This window comes from Tympanuchus pallidicinctus, unplaced genomic scaffold, assembly GCF_026119805.1.
Source record: "Tympanuchus pallidicinctus isolate F22 unplaced genomic scaffold, pur_lepc_1.0 scaffold30, whole genome shotgun sequence".
NCBI lineage: Eukaryota > Metazoa > Chordata > Aves > Galliformes > Phasianidae > Tympanuchus > Tympanuchus pallidicinctus.
Window position 1 is genome coordinate 6,160,225 of NW_026294748.1, and position 17,935 is coordinate 6,178,159.

At 42.7% G+C, this 17,935-nt stretch overlaps 2 protein-coding genes across 10 annotated transcripts in view; one reads left to right on the forward strand and one right to left on the reverse strand.

Moving 5' to 3' along the window:
- PKNOX2 (PBX/knotted 1 homeobox 2) overlaps nucleotides 1–17,935 on the forward strand; it is a 138,205-nt gene that overhangs the window by 94,070 nt on the left and 26,200 nt on the right. The gene's annotated exons all lie outside the window — the stretch shown is intronic.
- SIK2 (salt inducible kinase 2) overlaps nucleotides 422–17,935 on the reverse strand; it is a 49,487-nt gene continuing 31,973 nt past the window's right edge. For 2 of the 9 annotated variants that reach the window (XM_052697381.1, XM_052697385.1), the window contains exons 9-16: nucleotides 16,336–16,500; nucleotides 13,501–13,729; nucleotides 12,668–12,934; nucleotides 12,370–12,533; nucleotides 11,875–11,965; nucleotides 11,245–11,358; nucleotides 10,534–10,642; nucleotides 4,894–9,051 (exon numbers count right to left, since the gene is read on the reverse strand). In XM_052697381.1, coding sequence (XP_052553341.1) covers nucleotides 8,463–9,051; nucleotides 10,534–10,642; nucleotides 11,245–11,358; nucleotides 11,875–11,965; nucleotides 12,370–12,533; nucleotides 12,668–12,934; nucleotides 13,501–13,729; nucleotides 16,336–16,500 — 1,728 coding nt within the window. In that variant the 3' untranslated portion in view covers nucleotides 4,894–8,462. Of the gene's footprint in view, nucleotides 4,411–4,893; nucleotides 9,052–10,533; nucleotides 10,643–11,244; nucleotides 11,359–11,874; nucleotides 11,966–12,369; nucleotides 12,534–12,667; nucleotides 12,935–13,500; nucleotides 13,730–16,335; nucleotides 16,501–17,935 lie in introns of those variants that run through there. The other 7 variants (XM_052697386.1, XM_052697388.1, XM_052697387.1 and 4 more) reach the window with 7 other exon arrangements.

Here is a 17,935-nt window from a genome sequence, read left to right on the forward strand (position 1 = left end):
TAATGTCCTCCTGCTTTGCTCATAGCACAATGCTATCAGGGAGGTTAAAGCCAGGTTCTGTACACTGTGGGCAAAGTGCAGACCCCTACACCTAGCAACTGATATGCTCCGAGCTGGGCACGCCGCTTGCTGCCAGCCCTGTAGTGTTTACCCTGAGCCCTGCTCAGTTCTGCAGAAGCTCTCAGCTCTTGACTGTGCAGAGCAGCAGCACGTGGCCTTGCTGAGTGATTGATGCATAAACTGTTAACTGCGAGCAGAACAGCCCATGCTGGAATGGGGCAGGCAACCTCCTGACTGCTGGGGCTTTTGCTGTTTGGCACAGGTGTCACAGTACCCACTCAGCAAATAAGCTGTATGCTGCTATACTGTACTTTCAAAAACAAACAAACAACAACAACAAAAAAAACTCAACAAAACAATCTGAGAAGCTGAAATTACTTAATTTTTTTAAGGGAGTGGAGGCTTTAGAGAACATGTGTAGGATCTGGTGCAGTATTTTCCATGCAAGCAGACACCTGGGCTTTCCTGAGAGCCCTGCAGCACAGCTCTCAGCAGGCTCAGTTGAAAGGGTAATGCATACCCAGGTGATTTTGGTACATGGTATTATTTACCCTATTGACGTCAGCAGCTGCATGCTCTCAGCTCCCAGCTTACAGGAGGCGGGCTGCAGAGGGCTCATGATCTTCCCAAGAGCACCCAACCTTTCTAGAGATCAGCATATAATTCTCAGTTAAGTAAATGTCCATTTGTCCATTGGGACCAAATCTCATATTAGCTTTCCAAAATGTAACTCATTTTGTTTCTATTCTGTAAATCAACACCACATGACTTCTTATCAGAAAATAAAGGTGGTAGTGTTTTGATAAGTCAGTTCAGTAAGTACTGTTACCTAAAACCGTATTATGGCATTTTCCTTGCAGAAAATTTCTCCATTAAAGTATCTTTCTGAGTACAGAGATCTCTTATAAAAACAAACATTTTTATACCCCTTCGTAATGCTGAGTGGCAGCTATATAGGAAATGGAGTTTTCCCAGCAGGGATACTGTTTGGGATCCTTGCTGGAAAGACCTGAAAAAAATGGGTAGACAGTAATTCCTGAAATGAGCTGGAAAGATGAGGTCTAGTTTTTGAGTCTTGTTTTCTCTACACGACCTTTACTAATACCAATGCTCGTCTAAGAGCAAAGGCAAATAGGTGTCTAGTGGTGTGATTTTGCAGGTTGGGCTCAGCCAGAGTATTTTAGGCACTCCAGTATTGTCATGTGGTGCTATTGTTGTATGCTTCGGTCTGAGGTAGGCCTGTTAATGATGTTTTTGGAGTGTCATTTCAAACACACAGTAGTCCTCTGCTTCCCACACTCCGTGCTGGTGGGCTGTGTGGCTCCTGGGGCTGTTCCTTGCCAGGGCCAGCTTTGTCTATGTACCTGGTGTGAGCATGCATGGCTGTTGGCAGTGAGGGGAGGGGGCTGCTCTGCATCTTTGTGTGCACTTCTCAGCTTTGGATCTAGTTTCCTGACACTCATTTCTGTGCTGTCCCATGTTATTGTTTAGCTTTGATCTTCTTCCAGATACCAGGTAAAGTGTTTCAATATCAGTTCATCAGTCTTCCTTTTCGTTTCTGCCTTGTTTCCAATGTCTCTGCTGTGCTAAAACACATGCCAATACTATTTGCTCTTTGTGCCCCTGTTGGCTGCTCCTCTAGTGGCTGAATCTGCCTCATTTCTCTGTTCTGCTTCCCAATTCTTATTCCTTTGAGGTTTTCTGTTCCTAATTCACAGTTGATTCTCTGTAAGATTTACCCAATTAGTAATTTCTTTTCATCATATTTAATGTGAGTTTCCTGACATATCACCTCCCTTTCAGACATGCAATCTGACATTCTTGTCAGAAAATAAGCTGAGTCAGGAGAGGTGTCAGCCTTTTGTTGTCCCAGTGGACAGCCCTCTCTGCCAGGCTGACCTGCTTGGCAATGTTCCCTCCGTGTTGTCCTCACTGGCGTCAGGACTATAGAATCTGTGTGGCATTGGCCAGTTACACACCCTGATTTATGGGGGAAAAATAATTGATCCTGTTTTGAAGCTCATTTTCTTGTGTAGGGGATTCTTACCAGTGATTAAGCAGTTATACTGTACTCCCTCATTAGCAAATACACAGATACTAATTTTGTTCTGCTTCCTGCTTGTCATATAGCATTGCATTCAGTCACCCTGTGTAGCAATACCGAAGTACACTGGCAAATCCCATCTCACCTTGCATTCCCTGCTTCAGAACTGGGGAAATCTGCTTATTGGCCTGCTGTGCCTCTTTGTTTCAACTCTCTGCTTCTGAGAACTGGTGCAGAACATGCTGGAGTCCTTCCCTAGGCTTTCTCTCCACTCTTCCTTCAGCTAACATCCCTCACTGCTACTTTGCTTTGTTCTGTATTGAAGGACTTGGGGATGGAGTTTTCCGAGGCTTGTATAGGATGTGTTCAGGACACTGGTGGAAAGTAAGCAGAGGATGAAGCTTGCACTCACAGAAATCACGCTCCAAATTTAGACTAAGTTTCCTTGCAATTCAGATTGCGAAAGCCAATATAGCAGAAGTGATGTGTATGCGTCTGCTTTTGCCCCATGCACATATGGTGCTGACAGTCAGCTGCTGCCCAGTGTGGCTGTTTTCCCATGACAGCCCTGCCTGCTGATGCATCTGCATAACCTCAGCCACGCTGCACAAAATGGAATGCACTGCTGGCCTGCAGTCAGTAGGGAACACTATGCAAGGGGCTTAAAAGACCCTGCCTGCAGGCTGGAACTTAGTCCAGAGGGGAGGGCTTCTTCCCATCTCCACTGGGGTAAGAAGGGCTTAACCTTTACGTTCCAGGGTGAGAGTGTCTTCCAGACAGCTTGTAAGGTTAGCTTAGGCAACCCTTTGAGGTGTGACCTTCTCTAGTTTTGCTTTGACTGCTAATAGCAAATATGTATGGGAAGAAGTGTTCCTTTCTTCCTGTCCCATATGTAGCCTATCTGCAGTGTTGCTAGAGGATGAACAGCTCCAGGCTGTGCAGCTTGAGCACTTTCCTGTCACCAACTGATGGTCAGGGGTAAGCAGGGCATGCAGGCAAAGCACCTGCATCCCTTTTGCTGGGGTCATCACATCAAACTGCATCAAGGGGCAGCAGAGGAGCAGAGTATGTGGGAAAGCAGACAAAGCAGATGCATTGGTCCTGTTGAGCTTGGTGTATGCTTATGGCACATAAGCATTTCTTGTAGTCTGAGCTCACAGTCTTGAGGCTTCTTGACACTTCTGATTCACAGGAATGTGGAATGTGATCAGTCAGTTGTTTTTAACAGTACTGACCTCCTAGATCTGTTGCTGAGTGTTTTGTGTTACAGTGTGTCACCCAAAGTGCTGTATTCAGGTGCAGTTGTTTATGGCCAGTTGTAGCTGAGGTCACTGAGCAAATGCAATAGGGACAGCAGAGTTTCAGTGTGGTAGGCCAGATCAACTTGCTGGATTTTATGCTGATTTTTCTTTTGGTCTCTGAGCATCACACATTTCTTGCTACTGAAGAAACCCTTGAAGTCACAGGAGTTATGTTAGAGATGTCAAGGAAAGAAATCTTGGGATATTTTCACATGTGCACTTCTGTGACCTATCTTGTAATATAACTGTTGTTGCAGCTCTGTGGAAGAAGCTGAGATGTAATGCTTTCCTTACCTGATCTTGTTTCCAACTCTCCCTCTCCTTGGAGTGTGGCATTGTGCTTTCCCACAGAGTCTCTCTTTGGAGGTGCCCAATTTTTCTGTAGACATAAGCTTTCAGCTTAAATTATAAGAGAACTGCTGAGGTTCATTCTTTAGTTTTTCATCCTCAACAGGACAGTGGTGTAGGGCTTCAAGCAGAGGAATAATCTTAATTTTTCATTGTTGCCGCTTATAGTTGTAGAAAGATGAAGCTTCTCCTGTAAGAGGAAGGTCCTAGGTTGTCTTAGGCTCAAAGTAAGCCTTTTATACCGGCTCAGGGTAAAAGGTTTCAAGGAAAGCAGTGAATGGGATGTAATTTGTAAATTGTTGTAACTTGTTGAATTCTCAGAGTGGGGCTTCTTTTCTTAGGTCTTTAATGGGCCAGTTCAGTCTTACTGTCAGTGCAGAGAAAGGGAAGAGCAGGAAATAGGAGTTTTCAAATTAATTGGACAATTTTGGGCCAAGTGCAAATCTTGCTTCGGATTCCACAGAAGGGAAACTTCTGCCAACTTTCCCTTGTTTTGTCATTTCACCTTAAAGTCATTTTGAACAAGTCTTCTGCCAGTGAAAGTATGAAGTACTGTAAGAATCTTGAGGCATCAATCTTTCCGGTCTCTGGAAAAGACTTCAGTGTCCCATCGACTGCCTGATTCTTTATTCTTCGTGAAACATTCACACAGCATTCCTAGGAATTAGAATTGTATGATCTACATTAAACTGCTTTTGCATAACCTCTTGGATAACTTATCCTGACTGATGTGGAGCAATGACAAAAGTAGTAGTGATTTTTTGAGAATAACTTTCCTCTTTCGATGTCAAATTGATATACCACTGGCCTTGCCAGTTTAGGAGTCCTGCTCCAGAACCAAAGATAATAAAGACATGCAATTTTTTTTTCCTCCGTGAAACTGTTAGAATGCTTTCTCAACTTGCCTTGCAGAGTCTGTAGTATCAACAACCTCATGTGTGTTAAAACAGTAGGAAGCCAAATAATTCTAGAGAATCCATCCTTTGCAGTAGCTGGTGGGTTTTTTTTTTTTTTTGGTGGTTGTTTTTTTTTTTTTTTTTGTGATTTGAAGCTTGGTGTGTCAGGGATAACTGCAACATAATATGTAAAGAGGCTGTTAAAGAACACTGAGCAGCAGAAGCCATGGTAGCTCACTACATATTTGAAAATGAAATGTACGTATTCTTTATTTTGTATCAATACACTGTAATTGCTTCACAGAGTCCAGCATATCAGTTGCATGTAAATACTACAGATGAACTTACCAAACTGGAGCTCACAATACTAGTGCATTTATCCCAAAGCAGAGACTAAACCCTCTAACTCCTTAAAAAAATACATTAAAGAACGTACCACACACACACATATTGCACTTTTCTCCATATGAAATTTTTACCCCATATACATCGCACCAAAGTCTCTTCAAAGGAGCCTGTAATACAAGATAATAAAGCTAATAATTACTCTTAACAGTAGTGTATGCTGTCCTCTAATGTTAGACGTAACAGATTTGAACAAAGGAACTACTTTGAAGTAGCATGACTACAAAGTGGTGTTCAGTGGATACTCTGCTGTATTAAAAGCCATTAGAAGCCTTTTATTCTAACTGACTTAAGGAAATTGCATGAAATAGTAAATAGGATGGTGATTGAGGGTAACAGTCTGAACTATATTCAAAAACTCCATAGCTTTCCCCTTAGCAGTACTGCAAAGCTCAGCTGAGCTTAGACTCATTGGCACATTTTGTTAAATGAATCACATAATTCTGCTCTTGAGTTATCACTGACTTCCAAAATGTATGGTATGATGGAGCTGCACAGGGAGGAAAGTGGTTATAGGCTTGGCAGTAAGCTAGCTCCTGATGCAAAACTGGGCCTGTTGCCACAGCTGAGTGCGTCCCAGTGACGGTTTTTGCTGCATGGTTCCTCGAGCACTCGTCTGATCTTAGAACTGCAGGATAGAAAAGGAATGAAAGGAAAGGACATCTTTGCCTCTGTATGGGAACTGCTGAGTCACAGCCTGAACCTGGGATTGATCACCTGAGGTGAGCCATGAGTCAGCCATGGAGCACAGGTGAAGGCAATTCAATCCACCTGTGCTGCTGGAAGGGGTGGAGCCTGGCTGCACCTCTCCTAGGCCCATTGAAGAGCTGGCTGCCAGTGGGGGAGGATCTCTTCTGGACATCCCTCCTCTGGAATTTTGTACTGAGCCCAGAATGAGGGTAAGCTTTCTATCTATTCTGTTTTTGTTATAATCTGCTTTGCCAAACTCTCTTGCTTATTTCATAATTATAACATCTTTATATTCATTGACTACACAGCCTCCTTTTCTCTTCTGCCATAATGATATGCCTGGTGTGTTATGCTGTAGTGGTTTTCATCTCTTTCCTGTCCTTTTGTCAGTCACTTCAGGGGGGCACTGAGGTTTCTATGTTCTGCAGCTATTTGCACTGTCAGAAAAAGCTTTAATTGTGTGAATTCCCTTAGAAAAGAAATGTGTCTATCTCAGCTATCTAAACAACAGTTTTCCAGCTCTCTTTTATCAAAAAAGTAAGTAGTGTGTAGATGTGATTGCTGTTCCTTAAACTTTCTTTTGCTTTTGCCTTGAGAATTGTTCTGATATCAGAGGTAGAAGTGAGCACTTCCGACTGAATTGGAGCTGTATCAGAGCAGGCTCTGTATCAACAGTGATGACATCTCTAACTGTCATACACAGAAAACAAGGTACTTTCTGTCAGTTGTTAAACTCTTCCCTCCTTCACAAAGCCTACAGTGCAGTGACTGAAGTCTATTCCACATTTAAGCGTGGTCTTATTGCTGTAAATGCTGGCTGATAATTCACCTTTCTGGTGAAAGAGAGTAGTTTTGAGAACTCCTTGTTGAAGTTCAGTAGGATCTATGGTCTGACACACACTGAAGACCCAACCAATCACAAGTACTTTTTTTTTTTTCTTTTCTTCCTCCTGCTATCTCTCCAAGCCTGTGCTTTGCTACAGTATGTAAAAACACTAGAAACATTTGTCTATCCATTTTAAGTGACTACATGTCCTGAAGCCACTCTCTTTAGTTGTAGTGTCAAAATCTTTTATTTAACTTTAAACTTATATCGTAGAGAAATTTTCCAGTAAACAGTGGTCTCTACATGTGCCATCAGCACAGTTTCTCCAACATTTGTGCTTTAGTGAATCTGCAACTGTGCTTAAAGTTTGCTCAGAAAAGGGCTGAAACTGTCTGGCTACAAGCTTCATCTACAGGAGAAAGATAGACAATAACCCGCAACATTTGAAGACCTGAGATGAGCTCCAAATTAGTGATCTAAACTTACTGCAGATTCCTAAATAATCCTCCTACAACTAACATCTCCTGACTGGAAGTTCTGGGGACACAACTGCTTGTTGAAATTTGTATTTGTTGAAGTAGTACGTAACAGTTCTTGATGCTCAATATTGCTGTAATACTTTCAGTATATTGTATATACTGAGACAATCAAAATGCTAACAAAGTTCAACATTACATTCCACATAGTGGAACGCGTGCTCTGAAGGGACTTTGGCAGTAGCAAGGATGTAGATGGGGTATTGTCTATTTCTTCAGGAAAAAAAAAGCATACAGTCTGATAAAGAACTGAAAAAAGGCACAGCACTATCACTTCACAGGGTTTTTTTTTTTTAAGCTCATTAAGTTCTAAAACTGTAAATAATTGTCCATATATACAAAGCTCAATAAACCACCAGCAACACATATTGCAAATTCAAAACACTGTTTGTTTCTAAAATGCCGTAGAAGGTCAGATAGATCTTCTCCAAGATAGAACTCTCCACAACAGTCTGTCTGCAGCAAGGGGTGATTTCCAACATCACCTAGGTAGATCTCTGAATGCCACTGGCTGCAGCTCTTGCTGTCCTTCTTGGCCTGTCCCTCTGCTACTAATCCTTGACCTTTCAGTATTCTCAGCTCCACCCAAAGCATCTAGAAAACACTGTGATGCCCTGGATCAGTTCCAAGTGTCCTTTTATCAAGTCAATACATTACTTAACAAATATCCAGAAGCTTCCCTTAGTGACCAATTAAGAATTCCTTGGCAGGCTTGGGAAATAACTGTTTATTTGCTAGCAGGAGGAAGCAGAGGCTGCCTGAGGTTCCTGGTGCTCTCTTAGACTTACGACAGAGCAGTCGCAGATCGGTAGCTTAACCAGAAACTGGATGCCGAAGTGCAACTTTCCTTTGGATCCACCTCACTACTGCTTCAGCTCAGTATGCTACTTGCTATCAGCTCAGATCCAAATTAAGTCTGAATTTCAGTGAAAACTATTGCTTTTATTGCCAAGAAGTAGAATGCAATATGCATTCGTTCTCTTTTCTCCTAGCAAGTGCTAGGTGAACACTGCCAGACTATCAAAGTTTTTGGAAGGGGCCACTTCCTTTATATATATATATATATATATATATATATATATATATATATATATTTTTTTTTTTTTTTTTTTCTCTCCTTCTACACAAACTGGTTCTTTATGCAACCAAGCTGAACTGTTTGTCTAGCCCCAGCCACTGAAAGGAGAAGCTGGTGGCCACATGCTTCTAGCCATCTCCAGCTTTTTTCTGGCCAGGTGGATTTTTAGTTCCCTTGTTGACTGAAGGATCAGAAACTTTAGGGTTGGAACAAAGCCAAAAATTTACATGCTTCTCCATCTACCCTGGCTTCCACTCTCATGTTAGACACCCATGGTATTAATTCACCAGGACGTAGCCGCTGTGCTGGGGATCTACAGTTTCCATCATCTCACAATCAAAGAGTCCGGGCAGTTCTGAGAGGGTCAGTGCATCGTAGTTTGACTGTGGCTCCTGGGCTGCCAAGCTGCCCTGGCTGTCAGGCAATGCTACACTGCTCTGCTGTGCTGGGTCCATGGAATACTGGCACTGGTCAGGGTAGTCTGGCTCAGAAGAGGTGACAACAGGCAGTTCACAAGTCTGATAGGAGTACTGTAAGGATTGTGGTGGCTGCTGCACCTGAATTGGTGATGACAATCGTGATGAGCTGGTGAGCAGGGAGGGCGGTGGTGGCTCCAGCTGTACTTTCTGGTAGTGACTGAGGAAGAGGTCATATTGTATTTGTTCTGAGGAAGGCTCCATGACAGGGCTTAGAGTCTGCTGGAGGCTGAACTGAGTTGGTTGCTGCTGTGCTGATGGCTGCTGCTCCTCCTGGCATGAAAGTGGCATTTGACTTGACCTTGGGTACGAACTCTCGGCTATTTGCATCTGGTTAAAATAGGCCTGCAGCTGGGACTGCTTCTGGAGAAAGAGTCTCTTCTGATGCAGTCTGAATCGAGGACAAAAACAGCAATTAACAGCAATTATTTTTTGGCTTTTCAAGTGTTAAGGCACTAGCATCAGTGCTACTACACTTGCACTCCTACAGTTCCAGCAGGGAGCAAAGGGCAGAAATGGAAAATTCCTAGTCAACCTTTTTTATTTATTGAAATTTAGTGTGTGGAACTTGTGAACAGAACAGTTGTACTTCTCCAGCTACTAAGGCAAGCGAACAAAGCTTCCCTCCCCCATATTCCTTCTATCTGAACTGCACTCCTCACTATGAAGTTTTACAAAACTTCACAGCCTTTGACCTCCTTGCAAACTGGAAGAATTTTCAACACGGTGTCAGGTTACACAGCTACCTTTGAAAATTCCTGTGATATGACAAAGGGGAGGGCTCTTGCCAGCCAATTCCCTAAGCACATACAAATAGGAAACCCGCTATTGACGTATGCTGATAGCATTCAGAAAAGGAATCTATTGTTTCCCAGCTTATTTCTCTGCACAGACATCCTAGTCTTGAATAAATGTATCAAGCTGCTCTGAATACTGTCAGTATTGTCAGTTAAGTTCTTGATTAGGATTAATCAGTTGTCAGGAGTGTCTGTGACCTATAAAGCAATTCTAGATTACATACTTCCTTGAAATCAAGTAGTATTTTCATACTTCTATTCCTTAATTCTTTTTGTTCCATAAAGAATGTAGCTAGGTTGCTGTTTTCCTTTCTCGTTTTCCAATTCTTCTGCAAAATTTAGTGACATGGACACGTGTTTAGTATCCTCTTTGTTTGCTTAATAATTACCAAATGATGAGCTCATAAAAACCTTACAGCTCTTTAACTTGTCAATTAAAAGCTTGTCTGCCATAATACATTATAACAGTTATAAAAAGGCGCATTTCCAATCCATTCATTCCTTTTTTTTCTCTACAGTAACTTTTTCAAAGGAGCATCACTTCTGAATTTTCACTGACAAGAAAAACTCTGTTTACTTCTCATTTTCTTCACAGTAAGATTACTAGGTCATAGGAACAAGGTGGGAAATAACTAAATGAATGCAGAGCTCTCAAGCAGGTGAAAGGGTATGAGCCATGCTCTGACCTACCATAAAAAATGCAATGTGTAGTGAGTGGTGGGGACAGCAAGGGAAAAGATGAGCACAACAGCGCAAGAAGTAACTTTCTGCTCTGCTTCCCCTTTGCACGCCAGCACTAAACAAAGCATGTGGGCATATGGGCAGTGTCAGTCTACCTGCGCCCTCCTGGAATTGCAAAACTTGCAGCACAGCAATTTGTAAACTGAAGGCAGGATTGTTGTCCCTTTTTTTTTTTTTTTTTAAAAATAAGTTATTTTTAAGAACTGTGACCTGAACAATTTTTAAGTGAATTTTTCCTTCTCAAGGAATTCCTAATCAGACAAAGTCTGTCTCAGTTCTTTCATTACTACTGAGAGTACGGATAAGTCACTTATATGCGTAGTTTGAAATCTTACCTGTGCTCCTGTAACTGCTGTTCCAGACTCCGGGGCAATTCTTTGCAGAACAGCTGGCAAGTATTTGGAACTTTTGATAGTAGGGTGGGTTTCTGCAAGTAAGGTAGCACTGTTTTAAATTGTATTTGTTCAGTCCAGAATGCAAGTGAAAGAAGATTGCCTCGCCTTATGATGGCTTAAGTGTCCACCTTCATTTTCAGAAGCTGCCACTAGAGCTGCTGTCTAAAACCACAGCTATCACTGCTTACTGACTTCTATCCCTTGGAAAAAGAACATTTTTGATGATGGACTGTATCATACAAGTCCATAGAAAAAATTCTTCCTAACTGGAAGAGAAGGTGGGGGAAAAAAAAGGAGGGGTGTGGGGAGAGGGGGAGTTTGGAAGAGAAACAAAAGATGGGTGGAGGCTCGTCAGATCCTGATGCATCCCCTTTTCAGGGTGCAACACAGATAACAAATATTCATTAGCAGCCACCTCAAATAGCTTTAATAACATTCCGCAGTAAAAGAACAAGTAGGAAAATTCCAGCAATACAGTCTGATTTTCCCATAATTAGAGTCATTGTGCAATAGGAGAAACATACAGCATAATTTCAAATTCAGCTGTTCCCTGCTAAGATAGCATTTGACTCAAGAAGAATAATGGGATCTGAAAAGCCAAAGACACATGAACACAGTGCCTGACTGAGAGTGGTGGGGAAGGCATAGTACCTGGAGCCTGTGCTGCAAGTACTGTGTCTCTAAGCTCTGCCGTCGGGATAACACTGGGGTATGTGCACCACTGGGGAAAGTGGCCGCAGCCTCCTGCTGCTGAGGTCTTTCTTCCTGCAGAAAGAAGGAGGAAAAGCTTCATCCCCAGAAAAATCTTTTTCTGCCTAAACCCTTTCTTTGTGGAGTTCCCCTGGTCAGAGATTCCATTGCTGCTCTTGGAGTTGGGTCCCGGTGTCACCCATCACTTTTTCACTGCATGCTGAGCAGCCCACGTAACAAAGCTCTGAGCTATCTGTGCTGCAAACTGCCAAGGGCTTACATCTGTGACTAAAACCACATTATATATAACACTTTGTGACTTGCTTGCCCTCTGGAGTACTAAAAGTAAAGTGGTAGCAAACTGTGCAAAAGCATGCTCAGAGTTGAGTCAGCTGTCGTTGCACAGCTTCAGAACTGAACACAAAAAGATTTCTATAGCACTTGGGAAGGACATGCACAGCACAGGGGTGGGAGGGAACACTGTGAGCACTCTGGCATGCATATAGCAAGCAAGAAATTCTTGGGGAAACTTTACAACTTGTTGTCAGAACTGAAGTTTTCCAGCAGTCAGAAAGGAACAGCAGGCTTGACCTGGAGCATGGGTGCTTGCAGTGCATGTGTGCTGCTGGCCCGTTTCATTCACAGAGTCTGACAGAGATTTCACATTCCTATTTCCTGCGACCTGTTCCATTCCAAACACATAGTTAGGGAACTGGCAGGAGCAATTTGGCCTTTCACAACACAAATCAAGCTCTTATCACGTAGCTTTTGCACTCCTTAAAGTTATATATAGTGGAGGCTAACTCCAACGTGGAAAGACGTTAATTGAGATTTGTTACATCTGAAACATTCAAATTAAAAGTAATAATGAAATATCAGATTTGGAAAGCTGCCAAGATTCTCAGACACCCCAAGAATATAGAGGCTAACCTGCAAGTACCCATTCTCCATTCTGCAGGAGCCAGAGAGGAGAGAAAGGAGATGTGTCTATGAGCAGCTCTCCTCAGACTCCCCACAGCACCTCATCCCCCCCAGTCCGTCCCACAGCAGTGCACCTGGAGGGGACAGCTATGCTAAGGGTGGTACCTGTGCAGAGCTGGTAGCAAGGTCCTGAAGCTGGGGGGCAGCTGATGGCAGAAGGGGTTCTTCTTCTGATCTCATTTGCTCATACAGTAGCTGGACTTTGTTCAGCTCCAAGATTCCTTTGGTTCGTGCCAGATTCTGGAGGTGCTGTCTGAATGCTACAATACCTGTAGAAGAGGTGTGCAAAAGCCCTCGTCAGAAAATGAGTTACTTCATGTCTGGTTGGCACAGCAGCACAAGATCAGCTGTGGTGCAGTCAGAGCCGTGTAGGAACACAGCAAGTTTAGGGCCTCATGGTTACCTTGTGTGAGGGAAGTGTCCGACGCTCTGCGCCCCTCCCGGAAGCTGACAGGGGAGCGGTTGTGAGTCTCACGCTTCTGGGATGCAAGAGCCTGCATGGCGGGGTTGGTCGGCCGCAGCCCCAGGAACGGTGCTGCCAGCGGCACCACATCCTTCAGCGGAGGGGCATCGCCCAGCAGGCCCACATTCCTCTGCACTGACCCCATGTTGTACTCTGACTCTATGCTGCTGCCCAGAGAGGAGTTCTCATCCAAAGAGTAGACCTTGCCTGTGTCAAAAACCAAAAGCCAAAACAGAAGGAAAGTACAGCAGTAATTAGGAAATGCCATGGGCTCGAGCTATTCCTGCCATGTCCTCCATTAGAGAAAATGAAACAATAGAAGTAATCATAATATGTACAGCACTGGAATGTCTTGGGGTTTCTTACTACTGGTTTTTACATGAGTGCAGCAATAAGACACCATACAGGTGATGTTCAGTGGCTTGTTGAGAGTGCCATCAGTGTTCTTGCAGGGGATTCTGATGGGATCACAGCTTAAGCTGAAAGGCTCTGTCACCTTGCTGGTTGGGCAGTACCCAAGAATCTGGGGGTTTCTGCACGCCCTATCCTCCTCCTCCAGCATGTCTTTAGGGGATGAAGGGCTTGGAGACATTTGGTTATGTGAGAACAGCACAAGCAAACTCACAGGACCTCACCCATTGCTACTGGTACATGACCACAGCCAACTGTTTGATTGCTGCTCTGATTTCATACTGCCTGCTCAGCAGGTTTGGGGGCTGTGCGGAACTGATCTCATGCTTTGAGGTGTTTGCATATGTGTGTAAGGCCCATACCTGTGCCTGGCACCACCACTAGTTGATCGGTGACTTCGGCCAGGGTGTGACGCCGCTTCCCACTGCGAGCTGCCTGCAGGGCTGCAAATGCCTGCGCAGGGTCATCCTCTGCCTCGCCTTCCGTCTCTATTCCTTCGTCGATTGAGGTTTCCATCATGCTAGTTGGCAGTGACTGGCATCCCTTTCGAATCATCATGGGAGGCACGGGATCTAGCAGGCAGCCATTTACCTAAATACCACATGGAACAGACAGCTTTCCATTACACACACTGTAATTGTCCTTGCACACAGCAGCATGCCAAAGTATGAGAAATCTCTGCCTGTCATGGAGGCTGAAGGCAGTTTTCCTAGAACCCATTGAGTTGCTGAAGAGTTGTACAAAACAAATCTCCCAGGTGGTATCACCAAAGCCATTCCCCTTGCTATTGACTCCCTAAATCTCAATTCCACAGCACTGAGTTCTCCATGGCCTTTCTTGTTTAAATCAAAGAAGCAAACTAACTTTGCCAGCTCTGCTACAAATACAAACATTTACAGAATTATCAATATTGTTGCTTCCCCTTGCTCAGTGCTCATTTATTCAAATTCCCAATGCTCATTTTTTGTTATCAAATAAGATCTATTAAATAAATGGTCTTTTTGTATTTAATTAATTGGTGTTCTTTCAGAGCCACAGAAGTGTATTCAGGATTGATACAGTAAGTGTACTCCTTCCAGCAGAAGTCCATTGGACTTGCACTGCTGTTCCATAAACAGAGTGAGTCTGTGGAGCCTTCTTCTTGAATTCACACAGCTTGTTAAATCTCCGAGCAACTTTGTCTGGTTTGAAGTTAGCATTGCTTCCCAAACTGAAATACTGGCCCTTTCCAATCTGAAACACTCCTAGAATTACATTTCTGTATTTATTACTCTTAGTCATTTTGTCTTGAATTCTTTTGTACCTTAACCAATTCCATATGCAATTACTGGTGTGCTGAGGACCACGGCCCATGTCATACTGTTGGCATTCTGCAATACTCTAGAAGCTCTGAGTACTATCCCGCTGCACAAGCTTTGGCAGGCTCAGATTGAGCAAAATACGAATGAAACAGCACATTCATTTAATGTAAAACTACACTGCTGTAGATGATGCTACATAAGACTGGTAAATTGTATTCAACAATGTTTTCTGGTATTTTGAAAATACATGTGTTTGGAAAAGAAAGTTCACTGCATTAATAGTAGCTATTAACAGATGGTCCCAATAGCAGACTATATTGCAGTTACTCCAGGACAGTATTTAAAACAGTACTGAGAAATGCTTTCACTAATTTGAGCTTCAGTATAATGATGATTCTTGCATGGAAAAATTCTGCATCTGCTGCATCTATTTTAAATAGTAGCTGACATCCTTAAGCCTAATTTCCTTGCACACTTTCCATTTGTGACTTTCCCACTCAAAAGCCTTCTAGTGACATGGCAGCAGTAGTGCTGGAAAGAATATTTAGTGAACTGCTGGAATAGAAAGGAGAGCACATGGGCTGTCAGCTCTTTGCAGTTTACCACAGCATGTGGCTCAGAGCTCGGAAGTTTTAGCAGACATGGCATGTAATAGATAGACACTGAAATATTCCTAAGCCATTTGTGATTTAACACCTCACTGTAGTCACCATTTATTGATTTTACTCTGGCCAGATGTCATCTGCAAAAGCAATGGTGCATTCAAAATTAAATTTGAAAAGTTAATTTCCAAATCTCTTTGAAATACTTTTTGCTTTTCAGACTGTAAGGACCCATAGATGGAGTTAATTAAAGCAGTGACGAGAACCAGGACCACGCTCTCAGTAGCTAACCAGCAAATGAGTAGTAAAACCCTCAAAATGGCAAGCCTGAGATCAGAACCCTGCCTGATAGCAGGAAAAATGTGAAGTGCTAAAATTAAAGTTATAACGTGATATAACAGGAGAGAGAACAACAAAAATTTCACAGGAATAACACACTTCACAAATACAGTTCTTCTGAGCAATATCCTCATAAAAGCTGCTGTGTTGTACCCATGCTGCCAACCTCATGCATTTCACTTATTCTTTGCTACCTTGCAGAGTACTGTGACAGACCTCAAAGCTGGATGACAAAATCCATCAGACTATGGCTCCCTTCAGAGCTGAGCTGTAACTGTACATTTCTAGGGCTGCAGAGCTGACATATCACATTAGTTGAGTCAGCTTAATCCGTTAATTGTGGAGGTGCAGGAAACATACACACAGTCTTCCAGTCTGATTAAAGAAAGCAGAACCTATTAGATGGGATAGGCTTTTTTTTTTTTAAACAGTTCTACTTTTTACAGGGATTTCCAGTTACAGGAATGGCCCATCTGAGAGCCCTACAACCTACCTGAAATGCTGAAATTCTAGTAGGCTCTGACAGACTGGAGGTCCTGCAGACTATTTACCATTCAACAGAAACTAAAAAAAATGCAACTGTTTTGACTAGCTTGTTATGAAATTGATATATAAAATACTACACTTAAAAGATCTATTAATGACTTAATCACAAGCTTCCATTGCCAGCTGAAGATTTCATTAAACCCTCCTGTTCTCATTTGTCTGAATTTTTTTGTGATTAGCTGAGTGGATTGCTGTAGATTTTCAGCATAAAGAACAGGCAGGGAGTGCAGAGTCCAGCTCTTAGTCTGGAGGAAGAGCAGTGCACTGGTAGGAAGGGCTGCCAACGTGGAGAAGCAGCCACTGAGCCTCAGAAAGTTGTACAAGATGCAAGGCAGTAATTTAAAAGGCAGCCATGTTTTACTAGTCTTACTGAATTTGGGCACAACAGTAGGGTGAAGCTAGGGTGTACCTTTGGTGTATTGACTCTTTCTTCTTCCAGAAATGCCGTCTCTGTTTGGCAGTTGGACGGAGGGAATGAAAAGACCTCTGCTCCTGAGGTGGGGGGAAGTCCTGGGGACCGTAGCAGCCTCGTGTTTTCTGAGCACAAGTTCACTGATGGCATCACAGCTTGTGCCTAAAAGAAATGAAAGGACTCCAAAAACTGAACAGCTTTAGACAGAAAACAGTGTACAAAGTCACAAATTAAAAACAAACAATTCCCATCCCACCTCCAAAGCGGAACTCTAGAATTCATTTCCTCATTCTTGATGTATCACATTCTTAAACTTGGGGGGAAAAAGTGTCATTACACTAACTACTTATCGAAGCTGAGCACTTGCTAGCGACGAGGAAAGTGGGACTCTTTGGTGCTCTCCTACATATGACATGCTATAATTCCTTTCTATACATATAACACCCTAAATATTACCAAGAGGATCAGGGCTGGTTTCAATGACTTCTCTAACATGCACTGATTCCTGCTGAAAAACAATAAGAAAGAATAGAACAGAACTGTTGAAAGGAGATGTGTGCATCAGTGAAGGCAAGCATGGCAAAATTAGGAAAATAGGATAAACAACCAGTGAAAGCCACTGTTTTCCTGACATGCAGGACACACAGAACTTGTCTATCCAAAATAAAACAAGCAGTCTTATACTGGAGCCTGTGGTGCCACCATGTGTAAAAACAAACTACGTTGTTGCTCACGATAGCTGCACAATTGCTTGCAGTCCTGAGAAAAAGCAGGAATAGCGGCTATAGAATATAGAAAACTTGAACATGGTACAATAATGAACTACCTCCTGTTATGTTCTCTCTTCCTCCTTGCTCATCTCTTTTCACCTACTTTTAATACATCTTATAATTAATAATCTGCCTTTGAATATCATGTCTTTCTGTCTTTAGATCTACCATCTAAGAACATAGCTGGTATTAACCTTTGTCAGTCAGATTTTGCATGGACTTGGGTTTTCATAGTTGAGGTGGTTTGGCTTTAATTTCAGCAGAACCTAAAAACAATGTTTTGCTGTCTTAAGCAAAACAGGAGCAGAGTAGTTGCAATTTCTCCTGGAAGTGGGGCCCAGGTACTTGCTCCATACAGCAGCAGTACAGTACCTATGAGGCCATAAACTTGAGAGTGTATTTTCTTGAAATAACAATAATCTGAGTAATCTTAGGCCAAGTCTTTCATGTTTCCAGTTTTGCATTAATAGAAATTAAAAGCTCTACTTTTGTGTCTAGCCTAATGAAACAAAAGAACATGTTAAAAAAATACCTGAGTATTATTGGAATACGACATGATAAACTCTGCATGACCTTTCTTTCTGAAGAAAATCACAAGGGAAGAAGTAGACTGAATAGCTGCAGAGCCTGGGCTGCAACAGTCAGTATAGTTAGAAGGGATGCTAAGTGGACAGCCATTTGCAATGGATGGGCTGACACCAGATGTAGGGAGCACACAACTGCTGCTAATAAAATACACACAGCATTCTTAAGACTTAAATCAATTAGTTGTCTCAATAGCTCTGTGCTTGTCTATGCTCAGAGGTTTTGCAGCCATGCTGAGAAAT